Source organism: Polypterus senegalus, chromosome 14 (genome assembly GCF_016835505.1).
Source record: "Polypterus senegalus isolate Bchr_013 chromosome 14, ASM1683550v1, whole genome shotgun sequence".
NCBI lineage: Eukaryota > Metazoa > Chordata > Cladistia > Polypteriformes > Polypteridae > Polypterus > Polypterus senegalus.
The window spans coordinates 70583966-70604281 of NC_053167.1; the positions used below are offsets into that span (position 1 = coordinate 70583966).

The window sequence follows — 20316 nt, forward strand, 5'->3', positions numbered from 1 at the left end:
TGATTAGCAAGACAAAGCAGTCTTCATTGGTAAATGCTAATCTACAAACACTAAATTTATCTCATTTGAAGGTAAACTATCATTAATTAGTATAACCTTTAAGTGAAAGCACATCATATGTTTGAATGGTACGCTGAAGTATGTAATGCTTTCTTGCAGTTATACATTTATTGAGTACAGGTAACAGCCCAAGTAATTTTTCACTTTCTTGATTTGTACACAGGCATGAGAAATAACAAATGTCTGATAATTCAGGCAAGAAAACCTGAAAACAGCTAAACACAGGCTGTTTCTAACAGGAGTTCTGAAATAAAGAAGTAATGTAAACTGACAAGTTTGTTTCTGACATTTGAACTGAATTTGACTAATTAAATATTACTCATTAGTAATACATTTAAACAGACAGTTATTTAAATATAAACCTTACCAGAGCAAATATTACAAACCTAACCAATTGGTTCTCAGACAAACTAGACTTAACAACATGTTGTTACAAAAAACACTTGAAACAGTTGGTTTAAATGGAAATATCTGTCATTTTGTTGGAATTCACTAATTCAACCAAATTTACATAACAATGTTTGAATTGTTATATTTAGCATGATATTAAGTAACAGTTTTAAGTTACTGCACAGAAAAAGTCAGAGATTAAATTTAGAATGTGCTAATGCTAAGATAATGTAGTTCATGACATATTCTTTAGAAACCCTATGATGAACACTGCCCGAAATTATGAATCTATTATAAACATACTCATATCTTCCACTATATTTTGCCACTTATGAATGCCAACACAAGTTTACTTAAGTGATAGTTGGGTAACTACTTGATGGATATGTCCGTATTTTAAAGCTGCTGTTAAGATTAATGCATTTTACACTATGTTACATAAAAAACGCAATATTGTTCACTTTGATAAATGGAAGTACAGTACTTTAATAAAAGCCTTTGAATGAGATTTCTGTTTTTGCTATGTTATCCAAAGGTATTGCGTATCATAAATTTCACTTTTGTTGGTACTGAATACATGGCATTCCTAAATGAGAGCACAAACAGAATTTCAGAAAGTAATATGGCCTATACAGTATATGGTGGTTCCCTTGTACAAATGTGGAATCTGTGAATAATTTGACATAGATGCAGTAGGGTTAACTTTAGATTTGCACACTGGACACACACACACACTCCCACACATTCTGTGTTACTAGATTATGTAAAAGGACTTGTTGCTCACCCTACTAAATAATAAATAGCCCAGCACTCTTGCACAGTGGGTAGCATTGCGGCTCCACTCATTTAGTGATGCTGCCCTTTTGGAGTTACAATGAAATAAATATAAATGTGTCCCTTGGTGACCAAATATTTAATCAAAACACAGTTCCATTCTATATTTCTTGTTGTGTGTGGTGTCACTGATTATAAATAATCAAAAACAATAAAGAAATAAGCAGCAAAAACATTTAATGAAACATTATGCAAACATAGCATTGTTTTTATTTATTCACTGTCACATTTCAAAATACATTTTCATATTGTATTATTTTTTACATTTTATTTTATTTTATACTTTTTTTTTTATCTTTTGAAGTATATTTTTTATATGTACTTGCTGTGGAAGTGGCTTTAGAAAGAGACGTGCTACATAAATAGTAATTTTTATTAGCAATATTGTTGCACTGCTGTTTTGTTCAAAGGACTAGTTTCAAGTTCAAGGATTTCCCAGTCTAAAATTCTGGTGTGTTAGAAACTCTGCTCTTTATGTAGGCAAATGTATCCAAGAGGAATTTGTATAAAATGACAAGTATAACAAAACACAACGGAGACAAATAAGGACCATAATTAGCTGCACAACCAAAACATTCCAAGCATGACACAAACACATAACTGCCTATATAATCTAAATGCAGTTTCTTTATCTGGCTGGTAAACATCAGCAAAGAAACTGTTGCAGGGTTGAACAGTGCCCCATGATATAAAACGCTTTACTGATCAAACCAGACTGAAATCTGATTTTATTTTTTTCATATTTTTATTGAAATACTTAGCAAACACCTGCTGCCCCATGAGGAACAGCACAGCATCAACCCCAGCTAGGTGTATCCATACTTGGACCAGCTTTACAATGTCTGTCCATTTATCAATATGTGAGGTAGATGCCCCATTGATCCTTGCCATTGACAACTATAGGAAGATCAAATTAAGAAAGGAAGACTTCTAGACAGAAAAAGAATCGGGAGATTTCCAGCAAGAGCCAAAGACAATTTTAGCAGTAATTATCCATAACTCGAATAGCCTCTTCTAGGTAATCAATACAATACAAGTTATTTTAGTATGGACCAGAATCACACAAGGAGTGCCTCCTTGAAACTTTAACGGACCCTGTCTTTAGACAGCCCCCCAGCCTTGACTCTATAAGAAGACAAGAATAAACTCCCAAAAAAACCCTTGTAGGGGAAAACAAATTAAGGAAACCTTGGGAAAGGCAATTTAGAGAGAGACCCCTCTCCAGGTAGGTTGGGTGTGCAGTTGGTTTCAAAAAAGGGGGGTCAATACAATTCACAGAACAGAACACAATTGTCCTCAATTGAATATTAATAATATTACAAGTACAGAACAAAATGCAAGAGTAGACGATATCACATAATATGATTCAGAATAATAAATGAAGTGAGAAAAAATCTACAAGTAGGAAAATGTAGGCAAACAAGTGTGTAAGTGCATAATAGAAACTACTAAAGTCATCAAAACCAGAGGCAAAAATTTTAATCTGTAAATAGCCACACAGTTTTTCCTGGATGCAGCATATGCAGAGGCCACCATCTTGAAGTATCTGTTACACGTTCTGGACACATCACTTCCCAGCAGCTTGGTATCCTGTTAGAGAAAAGTATCTGCCCTTGTATGCTGAAGACAATCCAAAACTGTGTCCGTTTCCCATTTGAGCTTAGACACTAAAAATTCAAAGAAGCAATCATTAAATTAGCCTTTACACAGGATTTAATATAGAAGAAGATTAAATAAAGTGCAGAAAAGGGAAAAATGAGAAAGCAGGGTGATGTCAAGAAACCTCCCCGAAACTCATTGAAATCTGAATAAGTATTCACCAGTATTCTAGATGTGACAATAGCACACTTTAGCAGAGAATGATTTGCAGTTCTTACATGCATTTTCACCTTTTTGAAACTGGTACACTGACTGTTGCCAGATAGGTTTGAATTTCCTTTCACCATGTCCAGGATGTTGACTACTGAGGCCTCACTAGGGTAATGATTTACAAGTCATTTGTTCTCTTTATAACACTGCCCCTGAACTGACTCCCAGAGTACTGGGGGTGGGAAAAGGACCAAGATGAATATACAAACCAAGCAAATTTAATTTAATTCAGTTGGGCCATTCCTTTGTGATGTGTAGACAGACACATTCAGTAACAGACATTTTTAACTTTATCTATATACAGTGGAACCTTGGTTTGCGAGCATAATTCGTTCCGGAAACGTGCTCGCAGTCCAAAGCACTCGTATATCAAAGTGAATTTCCCATAAGAAGTAATGGAAACTCAGATGATTCGTTCCACAACCCAAAACTATTCATATAAAAATGATTAATTAATACAAAATATAAAGTAAAAATACAAAAAACAAATTAAACTGCACTTTACCTTTGAAAAGAATCATGGCTGGGGTGAGTGAGTTTCTAAACGTTTGTGGGATTCCACCCAACAGGACAACACGCGGAAGAGCGTCCCAAAGCAATCGCAATCTCCCAGCACTTTAGCAGTTCGCCGTAAAAGTGTATCCAAAAAGATCGCGGACATGCTATAAGCGCCTGCCGTCTATGGTTGATACAAGGAACATTATAAATGCACAGGGCACAGTACTGCTTGGCAATGACCCTGCCTGACTGCTGTGTCTGTGTTTAGGAGAGTGGCAGATCCCGCTACAATAAATAACCGCGCTGTTGCTGTTTCAAGCTGAATAAAGCTGGTGTTGTTAAAGTACTGAGACTCAGCTTCGTGTTTTGGGGCGCAAGATGGGCAGTCGCACGTCATAGCACGCACACACACACACAGTCACAATGCTGTAGTAAACAGTATACACTCGTACGGATGTTTACTATATGAGTGAGGCACGCAGACTCAGACGGAGAATAGGAGACGATTGAGAGAGACGGACCATCAGCTCAGTTGTGATCACATGACACTCAGCAGACAAAGCATATCCATACTACTCGTATTGCAAGACCTCGCTTGTTTATTAAGTCAAAATTTATTAAAAATTTTAGCTCGTCTTGCAAAACACTTGTAAACCAAGTTACTCGCAAACCGAGGTTCCACTGTAGTTTGTGTGTGTTTTTTTTTATTTGGTAGTTCAGAAGAGTATCGTTTTCCTTTGTGAACATTTTTCAGAAAATACTACATATCACGGTGTCTTGTTGCATTTATGTATGAGAATGATTTTTTTTTAAAAAAAATTAGTGAACTGTATCATTGAAACATGCTATTCTTACAGGACATCAATGAATGGAACATTGGACATTTAAATACAATTCTAGATACGGTGGAAAAAGAGAGTGGAATTACTATTGAAGGCGTCAACACACCATATCTTTACTTTGGCATGTGGAAGACAACGTTTGCTTGGCATACTGAAGACATGGACCTTTACAGTATAAATTATTTGCACTTTGGAGAGCCTAAGTCATGGTAAAAATCCACTCCATTTGTGCTTTGCATTTTGGATTATAATTTATGGTGAATTGTATGTTTAATATTTGTTGACTTGTATATGTCTATTTTTAAAACAGGTACACTGTTCCTCCAGAACATGGTAAAAGATTAGAACGTCTGGCTAAAGGTATATTTTTAAACTGTTACAGTGACATTGTTGTCCTGCTTTTACAGTATGTTAATGCGGTTGTTACGAATTAAGAAAAAATTGGCAATTTTGAATGATCAAGTGCTTTTATTGAATGATCAAGTGCTTTTATATAAGATAATTGTTTTGATGTGATCACAATTTTATGTAGTTAAAAGTAATCCTTCTTAAAACTATTGTATCATGGCCCAGCCCACCCAGTAACTCTGTGGTTGTGCAAATGAATGTGAAGTGGTTGGTTTCTTGTTTTAACTATTCCTTCTTCAAAATAAATTCAGCAGGTTGAAATATAAAATGGCTATGAAGAAGGATAAAACACCCTCTAAAACCTATTAGAGCATGTACATATATCCCCAAATTTGCTATTTTGTTTATGTCGCCTCATTGATTCTGTTGTATAAACATTCTATAGTTACACAAAATAATTTAAAATTCTTGAATCTTAAAGTTAGCATTGTGTGTGTGTATGTTTGTATGTGTAAAAAATTTACGTACTGTATATATAAATTACCCACCACACATCTATACTTCGTCCACAGTTTGCAGTTTTGTTTCCTTAATCACTCAGTCATAATTATTGAATAGTGATTGGTTAAGAGAGCAACTTCAGTATGTATGTATTTATTTATTTACTTATTTTTTAAGGTTTTTTCCCCGGAAGCTCACAAAACTGCGAAGCTTTTCTGAGGCACAAAATGACACTTATCTCACCATCTATTTTAAAGAAGTATGGAATTCCTTTTGATAAGGTATACTTAAACCAAAGTGTTGTTTCTTGGGTTTATTTTTTGGCTCTGACTTTGTCTTTTTGATTTTGAATATCTTTCTGTAAAGTGATTGAGAGAGAGTAAGAATGGCATTTTTAAGTGTGTACATGGAGTATTATAAAATAAGTGTTGACCTTAGCCTTGCACATCTTTAAGAATTAAAAATCACTTTTTTTGGAAATCAACAATATGCCTATTTATGTTGATTATAAACAGATCACTCAGGAGGCTGGAGAATTTATGATCACATTTCCTTACGGTTATCATGCTGGTTTTAACCATGGCTTCAATTGTGCAGAATCAACCAATTTTGCAACTAGACGATGGATTGAATATGGAAAACAGGCAATCCTGGTAAGAAAAATTATTCTCAAGTAACAGTACCTTAGGGGAATCTTTATAAATTGCTTTGTATATTTGTGCATTAATGTCTGTATGTTTGTGTGTATGCATATATTGTATGTATATGAATATATGCGTATTTGTTGCTGAAAGTACTTGGTGTTAATGTGTGAGAGAGAGTATGTGCAGTATTGTTCGTAATGGCACTCAGTTTTGTTTTAATTCTCTCCTTTGCTACTACCTTCAGGGGGTTCAGAGTGCATCCCTTAACTGAGCCTGCCTTTTTAATTACCTTGTTGATTATGTGGGCCTCTCTTGAAGTGATGGCACTAGCCCAGCACATCATAATATACAAAATTGCATTGACCATTACATAGTTGTAGAAGATGTGATGTCAACACCCACATTAAAGGAATGTAATCTCCTAAGAAAAAAGAACCTGCTCTGCCTTTTTTTTTACATAGCTGGGGACCCCCAAGTACCTGTAGGAGTGCACCACCTCTACATCTTCTCCCTGTATGGTGACCAGACATAGAGGCTTTTTGGTGTGGTGAAAGTCAGTAACCATTTCCTTGGTTATGCTGATGTTAAGTAGCAGACAATTCTTTCTGCACCAAGAAACAAGGTTCTCCACCTAGATTACATTATCCCCCTTAGCAACACACCCTATAAGTGCAGAATCACCTAAGAATTTCTGCAAATGACATGATCTGGTGTTCAATTTATAGTCTGAGGTATACAGAGTGACAAGAAAGGGAGACAGGACTGTTCCTTATGGTCAGAACTATCAACTGATAATTTTATTTAAAGTACTAGGGGGCTCTGCCCTCTGCTCGCTTCGCGAGGTAGGCGGCATCCCTGCGCTAACCAAAACCAATGTACGTACTTATTTCGGTGGTGTGACGCCACTGTCAGCCGCCATATTGAACTTTCCAACGTCACTAACTCTCCAACTTCCCATGTAGGTAGAAGGCTGAAATTTGGTACTTATTTCGGTGGTATGATGCCACTGTCGGCTGCCATATTGAACTTTTTAACGGTCTTTGTTACTTAGGGGCCCATCTTCAAGAAATTTGGTACGCGGGTTCCCAATGCTAACTGAATCCTACTTACGTACATATATACGTCCATAGCCTGCAGCTCAGTCACCGAGTGAGGCGGCGTTGGGTCCCCCATCCCAACGCCTCCCACATTGTTGGCTGCCTGCCTATATAAGGCCGTCTTTTCTTCCAGTCTCTACATTCTCTTCCTTGCTTCGCCACGGGATTCACATCTCCCTGCACCCATTTCCTTTATCATTCCAACCGTACCCGCATTAACATGTCTATCGAGGTGATCAACATCGATCAAAGAACTGTCACTTAATCAAGCGCTTTCAATGCCCGGAGATGGCACCTGCCTTTTCCATTCTCTTTGTTACATATTGCACGGCCATATCAGGCTCACTCTTGATATCCAGAGGAACATTGTGACTTATGTATTGAATGACTGGGACAGGTTCAAGGTGTGGACTGATGACGGAACAGGAGATAATTATACTACACAGGAGCACTATAAGAGTGAAATGCTTAAGCCCTTCACCTATTGTTCTGCATGTGAATTGATGGCTGCCTCTGAATTGTTAGGTTGTCGCTTTCAAGTGTACCAAAATGGCCAAATATTTTATACTTTTGGACAACCGCCAATGCCTCTTAAACATCTTAGATTTACAGGTGATGATTTCAGTAGTAGACACTTTAAATGTTTATGAATGTTTAAACTCTCAAAAGCTGGATGTGAAGTTATTGATGAAACTGGTTGTATACTTACAATGCTTGACAGATGCCGAATGTCCCTTCAACATGAGTCCTACAAATACTGTCGTAATTGAAACAAACCGATTATGACAGCAGCAATCCAAGCTGTGAGATTTGAAACAAGATTACGGTTCACATGGCCAACTGTATGTTGCATGATGATGAGTAAGCTCAGCACACAGCTTGGTCATATTACAACCGGAGGGCCGAACTCACAATGTGGTACACAAAGAGATCCTTAACAAATAATTATTGGTATATTTTCCCTCAGTTTAAAAAGGTTTAATTTTCTTCTTAATAAAAATTTTAAGGCAGTACTTCGCCGCTGCGAAGCGCAGGTATTTTGCTAGTGTATATATATAATATATATATATAATATAAATATAACAAAATATGTTAAGGTCTTTACAAAATATTAATTTGTTGTTACAGTGCTCCTGTCGTAAGGATATGGTGAAAATTTCTATGGACGTATTTGTAAGGAAATTCCAACCTGAGCGCTACAAGCTATGGAAAGCTGGAAAAGACAATCCTGTCATTGATCACTCACTACCCACCCCAGAAGCAGCCGAGTTTATGAAAGAGGATTTAGGTAACGATGAACATCTGAATTCCATTACAAGCTGTACAGAGGAATCAAAAGAAACAGATACTGGTAAAAAGAGGTATGTAGGAAACTGTTGCATTCTTTTTAGAAGTGAATTAGCTTCATCAGTAAAAATTAATATATGTCCTGAATTCATTTTTTATAAACATGTAATTATCAAAATTAAATTTAGCCTTTTTTATAGCAACACTGGGCACAGTGGTCTGATGTGAAAGCAAAACAATATTCTATAAAAATTATTGGAAGATGTCTTAATACAAAAATGCTACACAGTAATATTTGGGTATAGTAGCTATTGAAACTGGGAATTTAGTCAATTGCTGAGAGAATTTACTAGTTTATTTTATTTATATTATTTATAGTTACAGATAAGACATTCACAACAGCTAGTTCTGTAAAGTATACAAATCCATTATATTTATTTTTGTTTTGTTTTTTTGTTTGTTTGTTTTCACAGGGTTATTCAGAAGTATGCAGTAGCCTTAGTAACCTTACTGAACTTCTGAAACATTAAGTAAAAAGTTTTGATGTCTTCAGACAGCACAATGAGCAGTTCAGTGAAAACAGTGTGAGCAGCACACACAATATTACACCTAAGTCTGGCATCACTTTATAAAGGGTGCAATATAATAATCCATCCATCCATTTTCTAACCCGCTGAATCCGAATAGGGTCACGGGGGTCTGCTGGAGCCAATCCCAGCCAACACAGGGCACAAGGCAGGAACCAATCCTGGGCAGGGTGCCAACCCACCGCAGGCAATATAATAATCTAGCAGCAAAATGTTTTTTTTTTAGTTTTTAATCAACTTCCATTTATGAATCATTGCAGGTCCAACAAAAATTAGTTTCATCCTGAGCTAACCGTTAACCTAGTGCCTATACTAAATATGTTAAACCAAATAGTTTGTATAGTAGCCAAGTACATTGTGAGAAAATACTTTATTAGCTGGCTGAGAAATGCAGTATTTCTTTGTGACAGTGTTTTTACTGACTGCTTTGTGTAGTGCAGTATGTTCCATTAACTAAAGATATTCTGTAGACTACCTAACACATAAACAAATGCCAAACAGTAACAGTTTAGCATTCCTGAAAATGTGTATTGTTAATAACTCAATTGTATGTGACTAAAACTCCTAACCAGAACTTCTCCAATGATTCCTTTACTTAAATGAGTTTAGTAGAATGGATTTGTAGCAGTTTGTCACAGTAACTATTATTCTTGAACATTTCCATTATATTTTGTTCAGCTGCTCTAGCAAAGGTAACAAAACATAAATTAATTCTCGGTGCTTTTTTAAGCTTGTAATGAAATAAACTGTTTTAAAATGGAGAGACAGAAAGACATTCCCTAATGGTTTGTAATGTTTATACTTAGAGATATGTATCTAAGGTTATTTTTGTTGTTGATATGTTGTATTCTTCTCTCTGTACTGTCCATTTGGAAATTGCATAAACGTATGGCGTTATTTCAGTGCCACTATTCTGAGCACACGTAAAAAAATATTGAGCGCACGTAAAAAAAGATTGCAAGTGCAAGTGTTGCATTTTGAAGAGAAATTTATTTTGAGCGCACAAAAGCTGAATTTGAGTGAACAAAATTCATTGCTGCGTGCAAAAAATGTATTTCAGTGTTTGCGCTTATCCATATACACACACACAATAGCACCCCCTCTCGCTCAGTTTTTTCATTTGCGCTTGCTCGCAATGTGTTGCTTGCGCGCACAACATTCTCTGCTACGAGCGCTCAACTCTCTGTACACCGTTATAAGTGTGCCACAAAACCAACCAATCACAGACTTGGTTTCAAAAATTCTGATTGGCTCTTACGGTCTCCAATCAGCTCGCTAGCTGCTGCATTCCGGAAACAGTCAGTTGGCATGGTTGTATAATGCAACTACATTATACTACACCAACGATAGTCTTAACAAATAATATATTTTAAAATAAAATAATTAAAGATATTATCCGCAAATTGGGGTTTAATTGAGTTTAGCTGGATTTAGCTACATTTCGGACTGTTTCCGGAATGCAGCAGCTAGCGAGCTGATTGGAGACCGTAAGAGCCAATCAGAATTTTTGAAACCAAGTCTGTGATTGGTTGGTTTTGTGGCACACTTATAACGGTGTACAGAGAGTTGAGCGTCGAGCAGAGAATGTTGTGAGCTAGCAACACATTGCAGCAAGCGCAAATGAAAAACTGAGCGAGAGGGGGTGCTATTGTGTGTGTGTATATGGATAAGCGCAAACACTGAAATACATTTTTTGCACGCAGCAATGAATTTTGTTCACTCAAATTCAGCTTTTGTACGCTCAAAATAAATTTCTCCTCAAAATGCAACACTTGCACTTGCAATATTTTTTACGTGAGCTCAGAATAGTGGCACTGAAATAACGCCATATAAACGAAACAAAGAAAATTATAATGTTTGGGCAATAGTAGTTAGTAAGTATCTTATGAACTAATACAAAAGAAAAGTGGCTAAAGGAAAGATGACATTTGTGGCGTATTGGCTGGTTCAGCAACTTAGTAAGATATTATACATTGCAATATCAACCTAAAGTACATATGCATTAATTCATACTGGTTTTATTAACATTTCTCCTTTTCATAAAGTCACTTTTGATTGTGCTTTTTAAGCAGTCTCACTACATACCTTAATTTTTTTTTTCTTCATGTTGTGAACTATGTTTTTTCCTGCCATGTGTCCTGCCTCCGTTTGCCAGTTTTGTCTCTTACATCCAATTACGCTGTAACAGATACAGCTATTTCAGTAAATGGGTGACTGTGAAATGTAGGCAAATTTGTAAGCTTTTACACAGACAACAAGTTTGTATTAACCAGTGCACATACACTGTTTAGTCCTATATAGTCATAAACTGCTGGGTAAATGCACAATCTCCATGAAGATTGGTAGAAAATTCCTCTGTAGCATGCATTATAGAAATTGTTTAGTTTCCTTCTTACAAATGTATTATTTGCATATGGGCAAATAATTTCATTTTATTATTTTTATTTTTCCCTTCATGGAGCAAACTGAAACAGTGATGAACGTTAAGTAACCGGTACTATATGTCTTTGCTGTACAGTCAGATTCAAAAAGTGTCATGGATATGTATTTATTCAACAATATTATACATGGTGTGTTTAGTAGGGTGCATTTTTATTTTAAAAATTGTCTTTGTGTGTGGTGTCATATGTGGACATCATAGTATACGGTTATAAAGGTAATATCAGCACACATGACTTGATTTTTTCAAATTGGTTCTTTACATGTCAGTATTCAAAGCAGTCAAGCAGCAAATGCTAGAGTGCAAAATCTGCTTTCATGGTTTATATGTGGCAGAAAAATCTTGTGCATCGACTGTTGTTTAACAGTGTGCTTTAATACTTTTTAAGAAAACCTAATTATACAAATAACATATAAATGCTGAAGACATAATTTTGATAAGTATAAATGGCGGAAAAGGCTAATCCATATTTAAATATTTTTTGCAATGTTTGTTAGTGTTTCCAAGCACAGAATTGGGACAAAAAGACATAGAGTGTGTTTAGAAGTCCCTCAGGAGTTACTGCCCAAAGAAGAATTTGGATCACTACAGTGTGAACCAGCTGTACCCAAAGAGATGGATATAATATTAAGTCATCAGGACAATCCCACAGAAGTGGACTGTGATGAAGATAATTGCATAAAAGGTAGTACCTTTCAGTATAATGAGACATAAAATTTGTGAAACCTGTTTGTTTGTATAATGAACTGGCCCTTTAACATGACTTGACATAGTATGTATTGTATTTGCAAGTTAATATTGGCTAAAAGAGTGTTTTTAATAAGATGTAGGGATCCTCTCCATTCACATATGTCAAAAGTTGTATAATAGTTGCATTATGCAGAAGAGTGAAAGTGTTTTGTTTTTTTTTTGTCGAGGCAAAGAAGAGGCAGGAGTTTCCTTCACATGTTCACCAAAAGTCCAAATTGTATTATTTTGTCTACTGCATATGCTCAGCCTGTGAAATCTTTGTAATGCTGAAGTGACAGCATGGTACAGAATTAGGGTGATCTGTCTGACAGGGACAAGAATGTCTAGAACAGTTTTTAATACTTCATTGAACAGTCTGTGATTATTTTAAAATTGTGAGCCTATTGCCTAGAAAAAAAATTCAGACAGTTTGTGAACTTATTGTTATGGAATGATCACTGCCCAGTCATGTGTCCTACCTGTAGTAAATGTTATTGAAGCAGAGGGCATCAAATCTCAAACCTGGATTAGGCAAGTTTCATTGTAGTGTGCCATTTGTATCCTTAAAAAGTGCTGCAAATTGCCCAAGAACCCCCCCCTCCTGTAAAAAAGTTCTAGACTAGCCAAGAGAGTAAAATGTCATCACTATACAAATTCATCAAACATTTTCTTAAAATTTGTACTGTTAATTTCAAGCCAACAGGGAAATATTGTCTCAGACTTTTAAATCTTATGTCTCATTTTAAAACTGTAATATTTCCTACATTGCTTTAGTAAATTATGTTCTTTTGGAACAACAATTTAGTATGGCTTGTGTATATCCTTGTAAAAGTAAAAAGTGAAATATCTGCCTGTTTGTAAAATGTACATTTACCTGTATTTATTCATTTATTTATTTTGGTATATTTTTATTTTTTTAGACTCTTGTAAAACCGAAAACATACAAGAGGAGGATATAGTAAAGCTGAAGAATGAGAACAGTGTCCAAAACATTGACACTAAAGAACTGATTGTTCCCTCCGAAGTTTCAGAGTACCATTTTCCACTTGGTGACACCCCCAAAGAATGTGATACTACAATGCCCATCTTTACTGAAGGAATGTTGACACTCCTATCAGAAAAATGCAAGAAAATGTCAGAAAATAACACTCCCTTTCTTCAGAACCTATCGACTGAAGAGACTCCTGATATGACACCTAAGCCTTCTCTTTCTATAAATATTACCTCAATTTCAACTGACTCCATAATTGGCCAAAGTTATACCAAGGAGGAATGTGAAGAATCTGGTGAAGACAACATAGCTAAAAGTAAGGAGTCCAGTATTTTAACCAGTGTCCATACTCCAGACATGGAAGAGGTGAGGAACATGCTTTACTATAATTAAAAATAGCTTTAGTTTATTGGAGAGGGTAGGTGTACAAGATGGTATACATATTGAAAAGAAATGTTTGCTTCTTTGTTATAAGTTTGTTCTCGGCATGTATTTAATTTTATTTATTTGCAGCCTCAAATCCACCTGTTCCCTCTGACATTCAACCAAACTTAATATGTTACATTCTCATTTTGTACCATTGCCACAATTGCTCATGATGTGTTGTCATTTATATTTATGTTAAAGATAGTTGTATTTATCGTTGTTGTATTTTCACTCATTCATGTAGTCTTTTACAGTCATATGAAAAAGTGTGGGAACCCCTCTTAATTCTTTGGATTTTTTTTTATCATTGGCTGAGTTTTCAATGTAGCAACTTCCTTTTAATATATGGCATGCCTTATGGAAACAGTAGTATTTCAGCATTGACAGTAAGTTTATTGGATTAACAGAAAATATGCAATGTGCATCATAACAAATTTAGATAGATGCATAAATTTGGACAACAGAGATATTACATCAATATTTAGTTGAGCCTCCTTTTGCAAATACAGTGCATCCAGAAAGTATTCACAGTGCATCACTTTTTCCACATTTTGTTATGTTACAGCCTTATTCCAAAATGGATTAAATTCATTGTTATTCCTCAGAATTCTACACACAACATCCCATAATGACAACGTGAAAAACGTTTACTTGAGATTTTTGCAAATTTATTAAAAATAAAAAAAATTGAGAAAGCACATGTACATAAGTATTCAAAGCCTTTGCCTCGAAGCTCAAAATTGACCTCAGGTGTACCGTTTCCCTTGATCATCCTTGAGATGTTTCTGCAGCTTAATTGGAGTCCACCTGTGGCAAATTCAGTTGATTGGACATGATTTAGAAAGGCACACACCTGTCTATATAAGGTCCCACAGTTGACAGTTCATGTCAGAGCACAAATCAAGCATGAAGTCAAAGGAATTGTCTGTAGACCTCTGAGACAGGATTGTCTCGAGGCACAAATCTGGGGAAGGTTAAAGAAAAATTTCTGCTGCTTTGAAGGTCCCAGTGAGCACAGTGGCCTCCATCATCCATAAGTGGAAGAAGTTCGAAACCACCAGGACTCTTCCTAGAGCTGGCCGGCCATCTAAACTGAGCGATCTGGGGAGAATGGCCTTAGTCAGGGAGGTGACCAAGAACCCGATGGTCACTCTGTCAGAGCTCCAGAGGTCCTCTGTGGAGAGAGGAGAACCTTCCAGAAGGACAACCATCTCTGCAGCAATCCACCAATCAGGCCTATATGGTAGAGTGGCCAGACGGAAGCCACTCCTTAGTAAAATGCACATGGCAGCCCACCAGGAGTTTGCCAAAAGGCACCTGAAGGACTCTCAGACCATGAGAAACAAAATTCTCTGGTCTGATGAGACAAAGATTGAACTCTTTGGTGTGAATGCCAGGCGTCACTTTTGGAGGAAACCAGGCACCGCTTATCACCAGGTCAATACCATCCCTACAGTGAAGCATGGTGGTGGCAGCATCATGCTGTGGGGATGTTTTTCAGCGGCAGGAACTGGGAGATTAGGCAGGATAAAGGGAAAGATGGCTGCAGCAATGTACAGAGACATCCTGGATGAAAACCTGCTCCAGAGCGCTCTTGACCTTAGACTGGGGCGACGGTTCATCTTTCAGCAGGACAACGACCCTAAGCCCACAGTCAGGATATCAAAGGAGTGGCTTCAGGACAACTCTGTGAATGTCCTTGAGTGGCCCAGCCAGAGCCCAGACTTGAATCCGATTGAACATCTCTGGAAAGATCTTAAAATGGCTGTGCACCGACGCTTCCCATCCAACCTGATGAAGCTTGAGAGGTGCTGCAAAGAGGAATGGGCGAAACTGGCCAAGGATAGGTGTGCCAAGCTTGTGGCATCATATTCAAAAAGACTTGAGGCTGTAATTGCTGCCAAAGGTGCATCAACAAAGTATTGAGCAAAGGCTGTGAATACTTATGTACATGTGATTTCTCAGTTTTTTTATTTTTAATAAATTTGCAAAAACCTCAAGTATAATTTTTTAATGTTGTCATTATGGGGTGTTGTACATAGAATTCTGAGGAAAACAATAAATTTAATCCATCATGGAATAAGGCTGTAACATAACAAAATGTGGAAAAAGGGGTGCGCTGTGAATACTTTCCGGATGCACTGTAAAACATCCTCTTGACGCCTCCTGTAGCCTTTGAGTGTCTGAATTCTGGATGGAGGTATTTTTGATTATTCTTCCGTACAAAATCTCTCCAGTTCAGTTAAATTTGATTGCTGCCGAACATGGACAGTCTGCTTCAAATCATCCCATATTCCTCTGATGATATTCAAGTCAGGAGATTGTGACGGCCATTCCAGAACATTGTACTTCTCCCTCAGCACGAATGCCTTTCTAGATTTCGAACTGTGTTTTGGGTCATTGTCTTGTTGGAATATCCAACCTCTGCGTAACTTCAACTTTGTGACTGATGCTTGAACATTATCCTGAAGAATTTGTTGATACTGGGTTGAATTAATTCGACCATCGACTTTAACATGGGCCCCAGTCCCTAAACTAGCCACACAGCCCCACAGCATGATGGAACCTCCACCGAATTTGACAGTAGGTAGCAGGTGTTTTTCTTGGAATGCGGTGTTCTTCTTCCACCATACAAAGCACATTTTGTTATGACCAAATAACTAAATTTTTGTCTCATCAGTCCAAAGCACTTTGTTCCAAAATGAATCTGGCTTGTCTAAATGAGCATTTGCATACAATAAGCGACTCTGTTTGTGGCGTGAATGCAGAAAAGGTTTCTTTCTCATCACCCTGCCATACAGATGTTATTTGTGCAAATTGCTCTGAATTGTATAACGATGTACAGATACACCATCTGCAGCAAGATGATCTTGCATGTCTTTAGAGGTAATCAGTGGGTTGTCTGTAACCATTCTCACAATCCTGAGCATATACCGCTCCTGTATTTTTCTTGGCCTGCCAGACCTGGGTTTAACAGCAACTGTATACCTGTGGCCATCCATTTCCTGATTACATTCCTTACAGTTGAAACTGACAGTTTCAACCTCTGAGATGCTTTTTGTAGCCTTCCCCTAAACCATGATACTGAACAATCTTTGTTTTCAGATCTTTTGAGAGTTGCTTTGAGGATCCCATGCTGTCACTCTTCAGAGGAGAGTCAATGGGAAGCACAACTTGCAATTGACCACCTTAAATACCTTTTCTCATGATTGGACACACCTGTCTATGAAGTTCAAGGCTTAACAAGCTAATCCAACTAATTTGGTGTTGCAAGTAATCAGTATTGAGCAGTTGCATGCATTCAAATCAGCAAAATTAGAAAGGGACCTAAACTTGTGCACAGCCAGTTTTTCACATTTGATTTAATTTCATACAACTAAATACTGCTTCACTAAAAATCTTTGTTGGGAAAACACCCCAGTACTCAGATGTTCCTAGAAAATAAACGACCTACCACTGTTATCTTTTTTGTTGAAAGTAGAGTAAATTATTATGCAGGCCGAGAGGCATTCCCAACTTTTATCATATGACCGTATTTGCTGATCCTGCGTATAATACAGTAAGTATGTCTGCTTATCCGTGCAGCACTGAGTGCAAAGCAAGAATTAATCCTGAATATGGTACCATTCCATTGCAGGGCATAGTTGTGTGCATACCCAAGTTTAAGTTTAGAATTGCAGCCTAACTAACCTGTGCATGTTTTAAGACATCTGAAGAAACTGGAGAGCATAAAGGAAAATTGGTTAAGTCCTGATGGATTGAACCCAGAATGAGATTTGAACTTTGCTTGCAGGGATAGGCACCAGTTGCCTCACTCCCCTTCTCAGGATAAGCTGGTTTGTATGGATGGAGTATTGTCTTGACAAAACTTTTTTTTCCCACTTTTCAGTTTTAGCCATGTTGTAACGTGAGAAATATTCCCCAGTATGGTACTAATTTTATTATTTGGCATCTCAAAAAGTTTAAGATCCCCTGCACTAGAGAGTTCAAAAGGGGAACCACTATTTGTAGCAAGGCAGTGAGCCGCACTGTAGTCCCTGTTGGACAATCCTCCAAATTCTTCACCTCCTCTTTAACATGCTTTAAGTACTGTGGTGGACAAATCCCCCCATTTCTTCTCTTTGACTTGCTATGCACTCTGTGAAGGAACAGATAATTCTGAAGCACTGGAGAGTTCAAAGGAAAACCGTAGCTTGTAGCAAAGCATGCATTTATGTGGCCCAGATGCTGTAATACACATTTGTACAATACACCAGATATGTTAGCAAATGTGCAACCTGGTTGATGGGGAGTTATTCATTATTTGCTTCAGTAATGTTTTGGCACCAGTACTTAAGGTCAAAAACTGGTATCAATACCAAATTCAAAGTTTTGTAATGATCCAACACTTTTACACTCTAACTGGTGTGCCACATGATAGTAGTGAAAAGTTGAGTGTAAATCAACTATACATTTCTATCAAGTTCCAAAGAATGTAGCCTTCTCAACACCTTTTAAAAGTATATCCAGTTTAAAGTTTAGGATTTTTCATTGTTCAACACCTTATTTTGGAATTTTTAATAATCTTCATTTTTTTGTTTTAAAAACACTATTAATGGATGTCTAGAATATAATGGACAATGCTGATACAGTGCACCTTAAGTAATCAAGGTTTTTGTCAGTTGCAATTTAATAAACACAAAACTAAGTTGAAAACTTTTTTTTTTTTTTACAAATATAAAAAGCACACCATTGTAATTATAAGATATAACAAAAAATGTATCTAAATGTAATCCACTCCAAACCCCAACCCCGAAGCCACAGATGCAGAGGAAAGTGCCCCAGACATCACAATCACTGTTGTCCAAAATAAACCCAAAGTTTATGGTTCTGAAGCTAGTATAATGACAACATGTTAAAATGTTTAAATCCATTTCAAGGGTTTAAAAGTGCCTCAGTTCTGATACATTTCAATCATGTGAAATGTGAACAGTAAGAAACTAGACAGAATCTCTGCCTTTTAGATTCGATTTAGACTTCTTATTTATGTGGTTCTGTGTTTGAAAGATATATGAATCTTGCATGTGACCTGCACTTGAATGGTTCAGTCTGAATTGTTGGTGGTCAACCACATCAGGAGTATAGGTGCAGAAATACACCTCCATATCTTGCACTACAACATAGCATTGTAGTATAGTAAATAGGCTATCAAACACATGGTAAGCTTTCTGACACTAAAAAGTTTGAACTGTTTTTTGGTATTCAGTGCCAAGCCAAGAAATTATCAAACCACCATTTTGTCATTACATTCCCTGCATCTTTCTCCCAGAAGTCTCTTAGCTCTTTTTTACACCCATCTGGCTTTTATGAGCAGTGATAACAGGAAAATTTGCAATGAAAACAGCTATGAATACTAATTTTTTAAATTATGTCCTTTGCCATCATGAGCTAAAAAATTTGCAGAAGCCCTACATTAGAAACAATTTTACTAATTAGCGCTGAAACTGTGTCATTGGCATATATATGATGATCTTTTTGGTCACATATGTCTCATGCATTTGTTTTTTTTTTTTTGTGCAAGTAGGCCACATTGAGTATAGATGTTTGTGTGCACACCTTAGATTTGGCTTCTTTGTAAAAACTACTTTCAACAGACATAATCCGTATCGAGTCTTTTTTAGTGGCAGTGTGAATATAGCTTAAAGACTAATGTTTAAAAATATTTAGTCAAGTGAACAGTTCGTCATTTTTAAAATAAGAATGTAACATGCAAACGTAATACTGTACATGTAATTTCACATTTATTTGGACTACCGTAGATCCCGTTATATAAGCCGAGAATTTTGTCCTAGATTTTTGGCTTGGAGTTTGGGAGTCGGTTTATACGAGTATCGTTTCAGATTCAAGATTTCCAGCGCAATGCCAGTTTTGCCGATGAATACGGAAGTAAATAATGACGAAACCACAAAGCCATCTTTCAGATGAAGAAGTAACTTTGCATGCCGGTACTTTAAATAAAGAATTTATTCAAAAAAGTGTTTTAGTTGTTGATTTTATTAATAAAATTTATAATAAATTATCAGGAAGTTTAAAATAAAAATTTTTTACGATCAACATCTTGCATTACGACCCGGATGCGGTCATGTGTATCCGCTTGTGCGATTGTAAACAAACAACCGAGAGCGTTAGTATCGTCAGTCGGAGCCCAGATACATGTGTTTGTGGATGTAATTTTGGTCATTGCAGTGATTTACCTATATATATAATTCATTAAGACCATGCAAGCAAGACACATAATTGCTAAGGAAGGAAGGAAGAGAAGGTAAAGAAAGCGATCACAATCGAAACGAAGATGGAAATTGTGTGGAAATATGCGAGTGCTGTTTGTGTGACCGATCTCACTAATATGTACAGCATGTCGAAATCCACCATCTCAACAATTTTACAAAGAAAAGATTTAGATAAGGAGGCTCCTTCTAAACAATAACCACCTTCCGTTTCATTCTCCTCCTGCTGCCTTCCTGCAGCCCAAAGATGTCAAATTAAATGGTGAGTACAGTATGAAATTGTTGTTTCTAGAATAGAATGCCTTTTATTGTCACTATACACATCTACAATGAGATTAAAAGCAGCTCCTTCAGTGCAGAAAAAAAGTTCTGTATAGGGCTTGTATGGTTGTTTTTTTAGCCTTGGCATAATGCCGGATCTGCGGCCCCGCTTCTGCTTTCTTTCCCTCCTCCGTCAGTGTCATCTCCTAGACCCAACAACAATCCATGGAGAGCCTGCTGGTCTCG

At 36.8% G+C, this 20316-nt stretch overlaps 1 protein-coding gene across 2 annotated transcripts in view; it reads left to right on the forward strand.

Annotated features, from left to right (window-relative positions):
* The window catches only part of kdm4aa (lysine (K)-specific demethylase 4A, genome duplicate a), a 90246-nt gene that overhangs the window by 26841 nt on the left and 43089 nt on the right, over positions 1–20316 (forward strand). For both annotated transcript variants that reach the window (XM_039734541.1, XM_039734540.1), the window contains exons 5-11: positions 4509–4702; positions 4804–4853; positions 5520–5623; positions 5858–5995; positions 8212–8444; positions 11895–12082; positions 13047–13483. In XM_039734541.1, coding sequence (XP_039590475.1) covers positions 4509–4702; positions 4804–4853; positions 5520–5623; positions 5858–5995; positions 8212–8444; positions 11895–12082; positions 13047–13483 — 1344 coding nt within the window. The remainder of the gene's footprint in view (positions 1–4508; positions 4703–4803; positions 4854–5519; positions 5624–5857; positions 5996–8211; positions 8445–11894; positions 12083–13046; positions 13484–20316) is intronic.